The sequence below is a fragment of the Diabrotica virgifera genome, chromosome 3, assembly GCF_917563875.1.
Source record: "Diabrotica virgifera virgifera chromosome 3, PGI_DIABVI_V3a".
In the NCBI taxonomy this organism is placed as follows: Eukaryota; Metazoa; Arthropoda; class Insecta; order Coleoptera; family Chrysomelidae; genus Diabrotica; species Diabrotica virgifera.
The window spans coordinates 56,089,335-56,107,052 of record NC_065445.1 but is presented as its reverse complement, the minus strand read 5'-3'; the positions used below and the strand labels follow the sequence as shown (position 1 = coordinate 56,107,052).

General features: G+C 33.2%; 2 protein-coding genes across 2 annotated transcripts in view; both read left to right on the top strand.

The window, feature by feature from the left end:
- Window positions 1-5,504: 5,504 nt before the first annotated feature.
- Window positions 5,505-6,110, top strand: LOC126882484 (uncharacterized). The gene has a single exon (XM_050647450.1). The coding sequence runs from the start codon at window positions 5,505-5,507 to the stop codon at window positions 6,108-6,110; it is 606 nt and encodes a 201-aa protein (XP_050503407.1).
- Window positions 6,111-9,056: 2,946 nt separating this feature from the next.
- LOC114330346 (insulin-like growth factor 1 receptor) overlaps window positions 9,057-17,718 on the top strand; it is a 50,809-nt gene continuing 42,147 nt past the window's right edge. The window contains exon 1 of the mRNA XM_028279670.2: window positions 9,057-9,577. Within this exon, the coding sequence (XP_028135471.2) occupies window positions 9,212-9,577 (366 nt within the window). The 5' untranslated portion in view covers window positions 9,057-9,211. The remainder of the gene's footprint in view (window positions 9,578-17,718) is intronic.

Here is a 17,718-nt window from a genome sequence, read left to right as displayed (position 1 = left end):
TTAAAAAAATGGGGGGGGGGGGAGCTAACTTTGTCCCTAAATGTCCCAGAACAGTTGTTTTTCTTTCTAAATGTGTATAAAAATTCAGTTTTTCTAAATATGAAAAAATAATTTTTCTACGGGTAACGGTTAAAAAGTTATTCTAATTGTTTTTAAGTAAGCAAAAAATGGACATGTTTTTGCAAAATAATTTTACACTGGTTAAAATTATTTTTTGTCATTTATTTTTAATTAAGGTAATAGTATAAATGTTCTTCTTTCATAAACTGTCCGAAGTATTATTGTAGCCTCATAACTTTCTGACTTATAGTGTTGCAAAAAAAAAATGAATTTGGGAAAAATAAATTAAATAAACTTTTAAACTATTTGACCAATTGCTTTGAAATTTAAAATATAATTTAAGTACAAGAAGTCTCGGCATTCCGCGTAATAAGAAGATTCTAAGTTAATTTTTACCTAAGTTACGAATATTTATAAAAATTCAATATTTATGATTTATTTTGCAATTTTCTAAGCAATCAATAAGGTTGGACATATTCAGCGAATGCCATATTGAAGTTTTTTATACGATTTATGAGTTTCTTACTCTCAAATTTGTTTAAAGTGCTTAACTTTTTGGTAATAGACGAAAAAAGCGATAATTTACCGTTTTTCGATCTTCATTTGTTTATAACTATGTATATCATCAAAATCGGCTGCAGGAAACATATAGGTTAATAATATAGATGTCCATACTACTCAAAAAATTTGGTTTCGGCCTGGAGGGGGATGTGTCACGAGAAAAACCTTATTTCTCTGGACTATATGGAAACACCGTAATTTCTCGGAAACCCCTAGAAACATTTTTATAGATTTTGGTGGGTAAGGGTCTTCTAATGCGGCCGATATTACAGTGGTATACTGAATTCGCTCTACCGAGATTCACTTTGACACATTCGGAATAGGAAACATACAACACAAAAATTCCTACCTCACACTATTAACTTCTAAAATTAACTTAATCTTTCATTAAAAAAAGAAGAATTATCCCTTAACTGGTCCGGCGTCGTCTGACAGACGATTCAATAATTTTGATTATTTTTTATTGGAAATTGGCACCGCCCACAGGCAAGTCGTTCTATCTAATCCTTAAACTATTGAAGCTTGACAAGTGGGTATATTTAAGACAAGTTTCTCTCAGTTCCTAAAAAGTTATCGCAACAGTTAGGTTGAGAGTAGCTCCTCAGATGACGCCGGACCGTTTGTGTCACTTTTTTGTGTTCATACTTGGAGTTCAAGAAGAGCAAGAGGATGTTCTTATTTTAGAAAAAGCGCAAGATTTGCAGTTTATGTCCTTGTAGAAAGCGCAGGATGACAAAATACCTGTGCTTGAGTTGCAAAAAGCCTGTTTGTTTGGGATGTAGGTATAAAACCACTACCTATGTAAAAATTGCATATAAAATAGGTAAAGTTTGACTGATGCTGGAAACAAACATTTTTGATCGATTTTTATGTTACCTAGTTTTTTGTTTAGTGTGCAGTTTGAGAATCTATCTTAGCAATACATTTTTTTTCATGTTGTTTTTAATATTTTTTTTTTATTTACTTTACAAAACTATGTACTTTTTCACAAATATTTGTGCGGATTTCAGTTTTATTTTAATATTATTTTCTTGGCCCAAATAACGCCCAAATCTAATATATTCACTTTTATATAAACATATCAAGGTATGTTTGTAACATTTATTCTTAATAAAAAAATTATTTTCGAGTGTTGTTTTGCTTTCTTGAAAAGAGTAGTTTCGCAGACGACGCCGGACCAGTTACGCTACTGCTACAGTACCGGACCAGTTAAGGGTTATTAGAAATAGTGGGAGTGTCTACTAATCTCATAAAATTTTGTGGAGTTTATTTCTACAAAATAGTTTTATTTTGTACAATAAATAATTTTCTCATTTGTTATCAATACATTATAATGGTGTAAATAAATAATTATTGATTGGCGTAAGGTTTATGTTATTTTTATGTCTGTTTACTATTAATAATATTGGCTATGAGTAGGTGCGTTGGATGTGTAGTAATTTCCAGTCACTTCTGACAACTGAACTTTCCAAAAAAGAAATTACTAACGTCAGTGTCAAAGTGAATCTCGATAGAGCGAATTCAGTATAATTACATTGTTGTCAAATCTTCCGCATTTTCTGGAAATCTAATGAACTTTCTTATTTCAAATGGAACACTCAGTTGGGTTAAGGATCCTATTTTGAGACCCGTTCCTAATATGAGACCCCTGTCTCTAGAGTCTTGTAAGTGCTGCAACCTGGTGAGTAGGGTAAAAACTAAGCTCTGGTATTGTTTCCAGTAGGCTGTGAATAAATCGAGTGTTTGTGATTTAGTATTACCAGTCAGTGCAGTTTTTAAGTTTTTTGCGAGTCAAAAGTTTCTTAATCGGTGTAGCTCAAACTGAATTTTTATTTTTAAGGTGGGAGAAAAAAAATCACCTTAGTAATTAGTTGATAGCTACTTAAATTACACGCAATTATAGTGGCGCAAAAACCAATCTTAAACTCAAAATACGGACTAAAAAGTTCACACGTGGTTGCTCCTAATATGAAACCCTCAAGTGTGCCTAATATGAGATATCTCATATCAAGATACTGTAATGTTTTGAATATAGCATCATGTCTTTTTACTATTTTATTGGGAAATAAGCCGCAATTTAAGTTAAAAATGAAATTTATTGACGTTTAGACTTCCAATTTTTATTTTAAACTTAAATTGAGGCTTATTTCAAAAAAGAAAATTGCATAATACGCCACAAAGAAACAGCTTCAGAACAATAGAATCATGTCTACAGCATGTAATACAGTTTATATCCAGAAAAATGCGTTAAAATAATTTGTATCACCTGTTTAACCTATATAACGTGGTGTCTCATATTAGGATACCACATGGTCTCATATTAAGACACCTTTTTTTAAGTTGGGAATTTTGACATTTAAAAAAAATTAATTTATTGGTAAAAAAATATTGATTTAGAATTAATCTTGAACCTGTTGCAATGTAATGGCATAATTATCTGACATGCATCTAATTTAAGACTTCTTGAATCCATAAACTTTATGATTACCAAGAGTTTTAAAAAAAGGGTCTCATATTTGGATCCATTACCCTACATATATTTTTTACCTTTTGAAGTCCTTAAGAAATATTGATTATTTTTCATGTTATATTCCCTATACCTAAATGCCATAATCCCGGAGTTATTGCTACATTTATTAATATAAAAAAAATTTTATACAAATTATAAAAATCTAAAAAACAAGTCGAAAAAGATTAAAACGAAGCATGTTCATGCTTCACACAGTTGTGTTGGTGTCATGATGGCACGCGAGCGTTGGGCTACGACGAGGCATGTGTGCGGGAGTACCTTAATGTTCATTCTGGAGAATGAATATGCAGATGAGGAATCGTCGAGTGGCCCGCACGATCATGTGACCTGACACCTTTGATTTCTTCCGGTGGGGCCTTCCCAAGAACCGCGTTTTTGCAAGAGAACTACCCACCCTTCGCGACCTCCGAACTGCAATTCAAGAATAATTTGAAAATCTTCGCGGACAGCTTGACGTGCTTCGCAGGGCCTACCTACATAGATATAATACCAAGTAAATTAGGCCAGTTCCGCAAAATAGGGCTTTTCATCGATTGTAATTTGTTTCGAGCTTCTGTCATATGTTGTATAATCTGTGTATAATATTAATATACACGGATTGTACGACATATGACAGAAGCTCGAAACAAATGACTGAATGAAAAGCCCTATAGCGTAACGCGGAGCATTTCGGGTCGGTGGTCTATCTATCTAATTCTACCGGCGCTTAGCTTTCTCTCTCTAGCATATTTATGATGGCCTCTGCCTCTGTGTTTGTGTCGTTCCATTACTCCCACCTCTTGGTAGATACGCTTAGGCCGGTCGTCCTTTGGATGCGTTTTCGTCCGAATTATTTTCGTCAAAAATTGGAGGAATAATGTCGTCAGATTTCGCATATGTGGTATCGTCCACTAGACAAGTTTTCGCATTGTACGAAGTCAGCCGTATGTAGTGATTTATTAAATAAGCATACTATAATAATTATCAATAATATGGATCATTTTCTTTTGGAAAATAGTTATCTTCTTAGACGGCGATTAAAATTAAAAAGAAAAAAGTGTTGGGTTAATGACATATTAGCAAAACGAAAAGAATACTATTGCATGAATCAGGATACATTTAACTATATTTTAGATGCCATAAGAGAACCAATACAAAAAATTTCGAATTTCAGTGAGACCATTTCACCAGAACGATTGATTGTGACTCTAAAGTAAGTTATAAATACAATAGTTCCAACATTTTCAATTTTATTATTTAAAAATACAAAGAAAAGAAATACATTGTTTTATGCGCTGAAATGAGAAATATACTTCTGAATGGACAACGGCTGTTGACAGGAAACATCTTCTCTTCTTTCATTTGAATATTGTGAGACCCCTGAAGATTCTGTATTTTGCAAAGATGAAGAATGATGTGGTGTTGATACTAAGTCATTACAATAGAATGCCGCTCTGGAGGAATCGGTGTCCGTGTAAGACATTGGAGAAGGCAACGGTGTTGGTGTAATTGTTTCATTGGAACGATATGCTGCTCCGGCCACGTCTCTTGTAGATAATTGTTCTTCTTCAAGAAATACTTGCTGCAACTTACTTCTCAACAGCAATTGTCGATTTTGAGGTACAGCCTTTAAAAAGGGTAGGAGACTCAGTAGGAATTGGCGTTCACTGTCACTGTCTTCTCTATTTTTATGTTGGGACAATATTTCCAATTTGGCTCTTTCTATTTCGAGGAACTTGTCGTCCACTGAATTTGTCTCAGAATTCTTAGCATATTTCAGACGATTGCTTGTGTTTTTCTTACTTTGCAAAGTTGTTCTACTAGGTGTTCTGAATGTACTTGTAAACTTATTACCTGATGTGGATGGCTGGTGTATATTTATATTTACAATTTGTTGTGATGACTCCTAAATGGTTGATTGAGAGTAAGCATTGTCTGCAGCTTCCAATGTCGATTCTGACTCGGAAGAAGAGTTGTTATTGTTTTCCTCTTGCGGAGATATATTGCCATGCAGTTTACGTCGCTCAACAGTTTTAGATAAAAACAACAGTATTTTGTAATATGGCCATTTGGAGGTAACTACCGATTCTGCACCATCTCCAGATTTCTGTTTTTTCGACTTGTTGAATTCCTTTCGGTATGTGTCTCGCAGCCCCCTCCATTTATTTTTTACTCCATCAACTGAAACAAAAAAAAAATCGTTACAATTAATCACGTTTTTTTTAGGTATTTGGCAACGGGCTCCTCGTTCAGGACATTGGGGTATTCGTTTCGAATATCAGACGTCACGGTGGGTAGAATTAATTATGAAACGTGTGATGCTATTTGGGACAAGTTGGGTACTGTACATATGCCATTTCCGAAAAATTAAGACATGGAGTCTATATCTAAAGAATTTTGGAATAATTGGAAATTTCCAAACTGTGTTGGATGCATAGATGGGAAACACATACGCATACAGAATCCAAAGCAGTCCGGAAGCATGTATCGGAACTACAAACAATACTTCTCAATTGTTTTACAAGCTGTTGCTGGACCAAACTACAAATTTATAGCAATTGATGTGGGAGCATACGGTAAAGAAAGTGACGGTGGTATTTTTTCGCATTCAAATCTTTGCCAAAAGCTTGAAAACGGAGGATTAGGTGTTACAAGACATTGTCCACTGCCGGGAACAAATATTACAGTACCTCATGTTCTTTTGGGAGATGAAGCTTATCCACTCAAAACCTATTTAATGAGACCTTTTCCAGTATCAAAATTAGGACCTTCAAAAATAATTTCTAATGAGCGTTTGTCTCGAGCAAGACAAGTTGTTGAATGTTCATTCGGAATTATGAGTAGCCAATGGAGATTATTACAAAAATCAATTGAAGTAAATCCCGAATCTGCCGATAAACTTATTAAATGCATATGCCTGTTGCATAACATTATAATTGATAGAGAAGGAGAGCAGCAAATACATTGCTTGTACTTGTAGCTTGTACATTTGAGCAAATTCCTGATCAAACACATTCAAGAACGGGAAGATTTGGAACCTTGGGTGAAAACAAAGGTACCAGTTCAGCTTATGATATCAGAGATAAATTTAAAATTTTTTTTCATCTCAAGAATTGTATAATGCATAATTTTAAATCAATAAAATATTCAAATACATTTCTGATTTCACTGGGCCTTACATGCCTTTGCTACATTATAAAAAACAAAGACAAATATTTTGTTTGTTTGCAAATATATCGTACCTGAGACATAAATTTGATTTAACTTACCCGTAGTATTCATTTCAAGTGCCACTTCTTGCCACAATTTTCTATTTATGTCTTTCATGTGATATGATTTGTCGGTCATATCCCATAGAGGCTATTTTTCATAAATTAAAGTAATTAATTTTTCAACATCCATCTCGGTCTGTTACAAATCGACTATCAATTCGTCATAACAACTGCGAACTATCCCATTTGTTTCAGATAGATCGCAGGATCGCACATCGCATGTTTTCGTCCGAATTCGTACGAAGCAGTTCGGACGCAGTGTACGATAGGTAATCGGTTTCAATGAAACGGGCTGATTCGCACTTCTTCGCCCGATTTCTGACGAAGGCAATTCGGACGAAAACGCATTCAAAGGATGACCGGCCGAATTGCTCAAGCTGAGCATCAATTGGAACACTTCAGTTACTTTTTTTCGAATCCCTTTTGTAATTTATTTGAATAAATTCATTTTTAAGCTGCGGTGACAAACATGCGAATAAACAGTGCGATTCGAAACGCTCATAGCAAATATAAGAAAAAAAGAAAAAACAAGATAGATAAACTTACTCAAGCTACTAAAGACCTTATAAACAAAAGAAGAGAATTGAAAAACAAATACACAGATAATTTTGCAGCACTTAGACAGTTAAACAAAGATATCACAAAATCCATTCGAAAAGATGTCAGAAATTACAACACTGAACACATAACTCAAGCCATTGATAAAAATAAGAGTTTAAAGGTACTGCGCCGACAAATGACTGAAGGATCGAAAAATATTTGTAAACTTGTAAATAAAAAAGGAGAAAGGAGAAAAGGACAAATAAGGAAGATATTTTAAAAATTGCTCAAGATTTTTACTCAGAATTGTATAAGCGAGAAGAACTTCCAGATCCTGATCAAAGTCAAATACCAAAAGTTCAAAATGTGGGCTCAGAAGACATCCCAGATATTACAACAGAGGAAATAAAATCAGCTCTCTCGGAGATGAAAAACAATAAATCACCTGGAGAAGATGGGATAGTCATTGAACACATCAAAGAAGGAGGAGAAACGTTAATAAATATGTTGAAAAAGATGTTCAATGTTTGTTTGACAAGAGTCGTAACCCCCTCTCAGTGGCATAATGCAATAATAACCATAATGCATAAAAAAGGTGACATTTCAGATCTGAAGAACTACAGACCTATTAGTTTGCTCTCCCATACATACAAAATATTCATGAAGATAATAACAAAACGGCTTGTGAACAAACTGGATAGTTACCAACCTTGTGAACAGGCTGGGTTCCGCTCCAGATACGGAACAAACGATCATCTACAAGTTATAAAAACGCTAATAGAAAAGTGCACAGAGTATAACAAGCCTATCTTTCTTATATTCGTGGATTATGAAAAGGCGTTCGATACTATAGATCATCATAAAATGCTTCGAGCATTGGCGGACTGCCGCATTGACTACCGATACATCGCCTTGATTAAAAGTATCTACGAAACTGGTACAGCTTGTGTTCGACTTCATGAAGATACCAAGAAATTTAGAATAGAACGTGGAATTAGACAGGGTGATACTATCTCCCCGAAATTGTTTACAGCTGTTCTTGAATATATGTTCAAGCAAATGGAAGGAGAGGATAATATGGGAATCAATATAAACGGGGAGGATCTGAACCACCTAAGATTTGCCGATGACATCGTTTTAATATCTGATAGAGTTGATAAAGCTACAAAAATGCTGCACACGCTCTATAAAGTGTCAAAAACAATTGGTCTTAAAATTAACACCTCAAAGACAAAATTTATGACCAACCTTGTAGTCAGCGATAAAATTCAGGTTGAGAGTCATAGCATCGACCAAGTAATAGCTTACAAATATCTAGCTTACAGACAACTGAAATACAAAGAAGGATAGGTCTCACATGGGCTGCCTTCGGTAGATTAAATAACATTTTCAAGTCTAATATTCCAGTTTGTTTAAAAAGAAAGGTTTTTGACCAGTGTGTTTTGCCGGTTTTACATATATGGTGCAGAAACACTAACTCTGACAAAAAGAACAATAAATAAAATAAGAGTTACACAACGCGCTATGGAAAGATCAATGTTAGGTATTACCATCAGAGATAAAGTACCAAACCTAGAAATAAGAAGAAGAACAGGAGTCACGGAGGCAGTTGAAAGAATAGCCATGGCTAAATGGGCTTGGGCAGGACATGTTGCCAGACTGACGGATGACAGATGGACCAAAAAGATTCTGGAATGGCGACCAAGGCAGGAGGCATATCGAAGCAGAGGACGACCACCGACTAGATGGACGGATGATATCAAGCGCATCACCACAAATTGGATGCAAGAAGCTCAAGATAGAAATAGGTGGAAATTTTTACGGGAGGCCTACGTTCAGCAGTGGACAAATATAGGCTAGTTGATGATGATGATGATTTTTAAGCTGCATTTTTTTCTTATTGCTTTGTTTCCTGACTTATGCCGAACCCTGTATAATGTATACATACTTCCATAAAATGTTTAAAGAAACATTTGTCCTTGTTGTTGCAATTTTTCACCATCATTTTATTATTTTTAAATAAATTTCTTGTACAATGTGTTACCCGAAGGAAATTGGCAACGTTGCAAAGAAATGTGCGTTAGTTCCGTGTTATCACCTTAGCCAACTAGACAGTTTCGTTGTTTTCGGAGGCCGACGCTGCAGGGCCTCCGTCCGGTATCCAAAAAGTTGATTGTTGACATAACAGATTCGGATTTCGGATTCAGTTTCCCGCCGAACGTTGAACGTTGAGTATGAGACAGTTTCAAATCTCGCGGTACCGTTTACTATGTTTCGTATCGTGATATTTACATTTATCGTACGGTTTGTTTTTGTGGATTGTGAAGTATGCGAAAGCATGGACATTCGGAATGACCCTAAACGCTTGAAAGTTTTGGAAAATTGTACAGAAATCTGGGGGTCTCTGCAGATTGTGTTATTTGAAAATGATGATTACTACGGTTATTTCAGTGAAAAGGATTATGAAAATTATGTGTTTCCTAAATTAAGAGTGATATCCGGTTCTTTGTTTATGTTTAATGTAACACATTTGAATTCTATTGGTCAGCTGTTTCCAAACTTGAACCAGATTCAAGGAAGAAGTTTAATCCATGATTATTCCCTGATCCTATACGGAAATACTCAGTTGAAAGAGGTATGTCTACAGCACATAATTTTATTTCTTTATCCATGTTTCCGCTTGTTAAGGCAGACTTTTTATTAACATACCTTTTGCTTTTTGTATTATGTATTATAAAAATTCTTCAAAATCCAGATAGCTTATGGTTTTCTTCAAAAACATAAACGTACCGCTTTGAGCAAATCATGAATTTCGATTTTTGTCCAGCTAAGACGATTAAAATTACCTTATTAAATTAAAATTACCTTATCTAATTATTATAATAGTAATGGTGAAAAGCCGAAAACTACCAAACGTAAATAAAGAAAATATTAAGTAGCAGTGGCGGCTGGTGACTCAAAAATTTGGTAGTTCTGCAGTATTTTTTGGTTTTTTTTAATTCAATATCTTTTAATCGTTGTATTTTACAACGAGGCTTTTAGTTTGATATTTTACACCATATATTTATATTTATTCATTATATATCTATTAAAAAATAATAAAGAACTTACCGATTTTCTTCTTTTCAAATTGAAGATAAATCCAATTATATCAAAAATAGCAATGGTACATTATGGCACACTAGTAATTGTTTTATAGTTTATGTTTTTAGTAGAATTTTATCGATAAATACGCGAAACTAAGGAATGCAAACGAAAAAACACTACAAACAAAATCGCCACAACAATAATTGCATTATAGGGTCTTACGAACTAACTACACACAGAGCCAAATATATTATTTTTTTTTTATAAATAAGCTCGATTCGTCGATTTTTTTTTAAAGCAAACTTGTCTATAACTTTTTCATTAAAGTTTGGTATTTCTTTTATAAGTGTTTTTTCTACTGACAACATGGTTAATGCTACAAGTACAAGTCGGTCTTCAGTCATGGAATTTCTCAAGAATGTTTTAATCCGTTTTAAACTCGAAAAGCACCTTTCAGCTTCTGCCGTACTCATGGGCACTGTAATTAGAATTTGAAGCAGTTTTACAGTTTCTTGAAAAGGATCTGTTAAATTATTTTCAATTAAAAATTTTAAAAAAGGTATTGCCCCATTAATGTCTCTACAGTCTCTTCTAAAATAAATAACAGATAATTCAGTCTTCAAGCGCTCCCTATCTAAATTTGGATATGAATGGATTTGGAAAGCAATGAAGTTGCAAGTAGGTGATTTTTAAAAGCAAATCTATCATTTGCACAATTTATGATTATATCACAAACTTCGATAGATGCTCTCCGATGATCTACTGGACTGTTATCCTTCCGTAACCTTTTAGTTGGTAATGGTTCAACGCATAAACTAGAACCTTGGTCAATGGTATCATCTATTGAATTTCTAACTGAATTCATGTATCTTTCGAAATCTGTCACCTTTTTATTGATTTCCAAAGGATCCGTTTTAGTCTTTTGAAGGGCATTATACAAAACGTCTACTTGTGGCATTATGCGATGGAAAAATGTTAACCAAAAAACAAAATTTTGATCCACTAGTATTCTTCGAATGGAAGACGCTGAACTACAGACAGCTGCCTTATCAAACGATTCTTCTATTTCTTCCATACATTCGATAAAAGAAGATCGATGTTCAAACACAACATTAACAGTTCGAATATTGAAGTTCCAGCGAGTTGGAGCGCCATGAGGAATTTTCTTTTGGACGATTTTATCTAAAACTGCCACTCGTTGTGGCGAATTTTTAAAAAAGGTAGGGATTTCATTTAAATTTCCAAAAAAAAGTCTAACTTGAGAGTTTTCGGAACAAGCCTTAGACATTATTAAATTTAATTGATGCGCGTAACAGTGTACAAAATGAGCAAATGGATATTTTTCTTTGATTCTGGCTTGAACTCCTGCGTGCTGTCCACACATGACCGCTGCCCCATCATAACTCTGAGCAATTAGTTTATTATTTGAGTTTTCCAGGATAGGATCCAAAACACTGAAAATATTTTTGCTTAAAGTATCTGCATTTAATTTTGAAGGTACCAAATATGTCCAAAATCGTTCTACCGGTGCTCCATTTCGACAATATCTAAATACTACAACCATTTGTGATTTTGCTGAAATGTCTGTAGTCTCGTCGGCCATGACAGCTAGATATGGAGATTCCCGAATTTCCTCCAAAATTTTATCCTGGCATAATTCCAACATGCAGTCCAAAATATCATTTTGAATTTTTTTAGAAATGCCCTTAAAAACCGTCGATTCTTCCAAGTGTTGTGCTAAAGTTCTATCCAATTCAGCAGTAAAATTTATGAGGCCGCGAAAAATTCCAGGATTGTCGGATGTTTGTGTCTCGTCGTGTCCCCGAAGCGCCAATTCGAAAACACTACAAAATTTTATGCAGTCTATAATTTTTGAGAGAACATACCTATTTTTTGTTACAGCTTCATTGAATTTTTGAATATTTATCCAGTATGCAGAATCTAACTGTTCTTTAATATTCACGGAGCCTAATAAAGCATATTCCATTTGATTGTGCAAATGATGCTTAGAAGTTTCGTGCTTTTTTATTTTATCACTTAAATGTACTTAGTCTGTTACACCAACTTGCGTCCATGACATATCACCTCCAAAGAGTACACAAGGAAAACAGAAAAGAGCGTTTTTTCTGTTGCAGCCACATATCCAACTATTTCTCGTATACATATCGCAATTAAATTGTCGTTTGTAATTTTTCCCTCGGCTTGATCCTTCTTTTTCGATTTTAATATCCGGCAAAGGACGTCCTTTGCATTTTAATTCTAGTTTTTCGTCATAAGAATATTTAAAGAATCTCTTAACATTAATCAAATTATAAATAACATCCATCCTGAACAGCACTTTTATTCTCATATACTTAATATAAATACCGAATTACGTGCAGGACAACTTATTTTAACAGTCGTCGCGTCGCGATCACCGATTATTTAAAATTACAATAAACGTAGGTTTCTACACACTAGTTCGAACTGCGACAAATGCAGCTCAAATATTGCTTTCAGTCGTCGCCTGAAAAGTGTAGGCGAGGGTTGAGCGGGTGTTATCGGGGATATCTTTAACAGTTCACAGTTCGGAGTAGCACCGGTCCGGTCAAATAAGTGGGACTTACTATCGCCATGAGATGCGACGGACGACAGATTAAAATAAAGGCGGCCATGCACGAAAACCATCTAAATGAATTTAGATTTTATAGGTAGTGATATTTTTTATTTAATTTTCAAAGTAATTTTGTTTGGATTATTTTGGTGGTTCTGCAGCTCCGCAGCACTTATATACCAACCGCCACTGTTAAGTAGTATAGGTAATACCAATATGTTATTCTTATTACTTATTACCCAATAACCCAATGCTTATTTAGGTTAGGTATTAAAAATACTGTACCAAGAATGTTGTTTACATTTTTTTCTACGAGCGTGCAAAAATGTCTACTTTCGCGCACGCATTTTAGTTCAGAAAGTTTTACTTTTCCGCAGGCGTGTTACTTTTCCGCACGCGTTTTACTTTTCCGCACGCGTTTTACTTTTCCGCATGCGTTTTACTTTTCCGCACGCGTGTTAATTTAGATATGTTAATATGGCCTTAAAGTAATTATAATACATGCAATAAACTAATATTTAGATATTATTTAATAATTTATTTCAAATATATCTTATTGTGTTCATGTTTTTATGAAATTAACGCGAGAATTCGATGAAATAAAAAAAATTTGACATAATATTCGAAAGTCAAATCAGTAGACAATAACAGTGGTTTTGAATCGTCGTCATGGAAACCAAGATCGTCGTCATGCTAACCAATTATGCTGAAACTTTGGTTTTGACAACCTTGTCAAAGAATTAATTTGTGTGTGTATTTTCATATGAATTAAATTAATTGATTAAGATTTGGTCATTTTTAAAGACTCGTAGAAAAAATATTGTTCCTAACGCTTGCAGAAAGTCTCTTTTCCGCACTCGACTGCTTGTCGAACTCCCGCTTCGCGTCGTTCGGCAAACTGCAGTCGCGTGCGGAAAAGTATGACTTTCTGCACTTTATTGTGCAGAATATACTTTATTGTGAAAATAACTATTTATTTATACCTTTCGACAATAATTACTAGAAATTAATAATATTGAGGCTTTGTAAAATCAAAACCTGGATCCATTTTTTCAAATTTTTCAGGAGACTAAAAAAACATTAAAAATGTAAATTTTTCAAAAAGTATCCGGCATTTCTTAATCAAAGTGGCATCAATAAATGTCATAAAATGAAATAACACACTATTTTGGTATAGAATCATTTTTCTGCTTCCTGCATTTCCCTTCCATCTTCAGAAATTTGTACTTTTAGTTTGGATTTACCAGATTTGGATTCGAAGCCCACATAATACTGCTCATTTTCAACTGCTTTTAGGCGCAATTAATGCACTAAAAGTAGGTATTAAACCATTTTGATAGGAAAACACAATATACATACAATAAAAAGAAGTATTATTGTTCATAAAACTCTGGACATCGTAGGGTTTGATTTCATGTTAACATTTCAGTGATATTTTGAAGCGGATTTAGAAGGGTTTGAGCCGAAACCTTATAGACGGAGAGCTAAATATGGAGTTTTTCCTGTGAAATGTGTCCATTGTATATTGACAATTATGACCCCTTTCAGGCTGACACTTCAGTGGATACAGGAAGTAGGAATAAGGGATGAAAGGGGAAAGTTAGTGCAGTCATTAATGGTTTTCACCTCCTATTTTGTTAAACCTCCATCGATTTGCATGAAAATTGGTGACTAGTTAGAGCATACCTCAAGAAACAAAACTGATTTGGTGCCAACTTGCACTTTTACCCTGGTGGTGGATACCACCAGGTTTTTATTTTTGTCCTTTTTCTCCACACCAATTTTCATATCTTTAAAATACTCATAACATATATTATTATGATAAAAACTATCGATAATACGTGTGAAAATTGCCAAAAATAGCAAAATTCCAATCAAAAATTAGGTTGGCGAAAATGTAACCCTCAAAGTTCAAAATCGATATACGTTAAAAAAATGCATTTTCTCGGCTTCCCATGGAGCAATTTCCTTCATTCTTTTTTTGTTCCCTAATAACTCGACTAGGGCCATCGAACTAACGCATTATTAAATGTCAAACTTGCTTTTGTTTTGTTATAATAGATTAATTTATTTATAAGAACAGAAAACTACATATTTTTTCCACTTGTAGGCATTTTTTTAGATAAACTTACTACAAGTGTACCTTTTAAAGTTAAAAACATAATTATTTAAACAATTTTTATTTAAACAAATTAAAATTTTGTGTTATAATAAATAAATTAATTTATTATAACAAAACAAAAGCAAGTTTGACATTTAATAATGCGTTAGTTCGGTGGCTCTACTCTTAATTGTGAAACTCTTAATTGTGAACAAAAAAAGAATGAAGGAAATTGCTTTATGCATTTCAATTCTGTAAAGTACATTAGATAGGTATAGTGCCTTTTTATGAAAAAATCATAGTTATTCTTATGCATCATAATTACTGTCGTTATTATAGCGACCGTAAATTTTTAATTAACAATTCAATTGTTGCTAAACTGTTCGCTCAATTTCGATCGTCTTCTGGAATTATAATCTATACGAAAAGGGCTTTTACATTACCAAGCTGTTTAATTATTGATTAACAATTACTTATCTAAAAGTTTAGTTGAAAATTAAAGATTTTGTTGGAAAAACCCGCTTTTTCCGGGGAAAGTTTTCATCGAAGTAAATCGGAAAAAACACGTCTCTATGCAGAATTTAATTGCGGTGAATTTTTATTTGAGGGTTTTTGGTGTAAAGTTAAAATCTTTGGAGTTATAGAGCAAAAATTGAAAAAAACACGATTTTCGGGCGCCATTTTGTTTATAAAAAAAATAGCACACTATCTGCGGACTTTGCACACCTATATTATTAATATATACAATCATAAGATTCGATTCCAGCAATAACATTGCTGGTAAATAACTTTTCCCGAAAATAGCCTATTCTCCGATAATAAGCCCAGACTATTATTGGTAATATAGGGATATTAAACTGTCCAATGTCATAGTAGGTACATTGCAACTATTGCAAATTATCCGATTTTGTCACCTTGTTTGATCTAATGTGTTTATAATATTTATAGAATGTATTCATTATTTACATTTTCATTATTATCTTATATTTATGTTTAATTACTTTGATTATTATTATATTGTAAAAATTAAACTACTGGTTTGTGACGAATAAAAAAAGTTATAAGAAGGTCTAATAAAAACTATTTTATTTTAGTTCATTTTATTCATCATCATTTTGCGTTTATTCATTATTATTATTATCTTGGGTAGCAATTAGAAGTATTCGCTTTAAAAGTTACAGGCTATGTTAAATATGAAGTAAATGTGGAAGATATACACTGGTTACTTATTTCATTTTTTATTAGATTTATTTTTTAATCATTTATAACATTTAAAATAAGATAAAATAAACAATTCAAGATTTAAAAAATACAAAAAAGTGTTCTCACTGGTAGGGATTCGAACTCATTCACGGTCAACGTAAAAAATAAATAGACGCGAAGATAGCTGCAGTTTTTACTGACGTCATATAGGGGCGCGCGACTTTTCTCCAACACGAATCTACCTTATCGGCAGAGTCTTCGAGAAGTGTACGGTAAATTGAAGCTGTAATTACAAAGAAACAAATATGTATGTCTTTGTACTCACTTTATCACGCTTTACGAATAGGGCTTTTCATTCATAGTCGTTTGTTTCGAGCTTCTGTCATGTGTGACAATATTAATATATCTACGTCGTACGTTATTGGTATTACCAATGATACAAACCGAAGACGTATGACGTAGATATATTAATATTATGTGACACATGACAGAAGCTCGAAACAAATGACAATCGATGAAAAGCCCTATTACGGGATCTGGATTTCAATGCATATTTTTTTTATAATTCTCGTATCAAAGTTACGCGTGAAGTTAGTCGTATTGATGACAGTTAAGGAAACATCCGCGACCCGTCAAATAGTGCAGTTTATTTTTATTAGAAATATAAGATAATAAAAGGTACAAATAAAATTAAAAACTATTTATTTTAACCCAACCGCATTATAACAATAATATACAAAGAAATTAAGATATGTGTTTCTTCTACAAAATATTCTTACTGACTAAATACCAAACCGAACTAAAACACATTTCTCGCATTCACATCCCTTGTAACATGATACTTTTATGCAATCTTACGTAAGAGGGTATCGGCCTAATGGCTCTAAGAAGTGGCTCACCCATGAAGAAAGATTCCACGTGTTTATTCTAACACTTAACAAAATTATATTATAGTTGAGTATTAATACTCTACCCTACCAATGAGAACATTTTTTTGTATTTTTTAAATCCCTAATTGTTTATCTTATGTTATTTTAAATGTTATAAATGATTAAAAAATCAATCAAATACAAAATGAAATAAGTAACCAGTGTATATCTTCCACATTTACTTCATATTTAACATAGCCTGTAACTTTTAAAGCGAATAATTCTTATTGCTACCCAAGATAATAATAATAATGGATAAACACAAAATGATGAATAAAATGGACTAAAATAAAATAGTTTTTATTAGACTTCTTCTTATAACTTTTTTATTCGTCACAAACCAGTAGTTTAATTTTTACAATATAATAATAATCAAAGTAATTAAACATAAATATAAGATAATAATGAAAATATAAATAATGAATACATTCTATAAATATTATAAACACATTAGATCAAACAAGGTGACAAAATCGGATAATTTGCCATAGTTGCAATGTACCTACTATGACATTGGACAGTTTAATATCCCTATATTACCAACGATTTACCATGAATGTTATTTAATGCTTCAGAAATGTGATATATCCAATCCAATAAAAGTGATTTCTCAAACATGTATCTGCAGACAAAATCAGCCAAAGTGGCTTACCCGGGGTTAAAAGCACACATCGACACAATATTACTTTTTTTCTTTGACATTTTAGCTATGACGCCACTGAAATGTCCTGTTGGAGACGAACGCTACGAATTCCTTGGACCGACCATAGGACAAATAATTCAGTTTTAAGAGAGCTAAAAGTTTGCCAACGACTCTCCAGTAAAGCCCATCTCCAACAATTAAAATACTTTGGACATGTTAT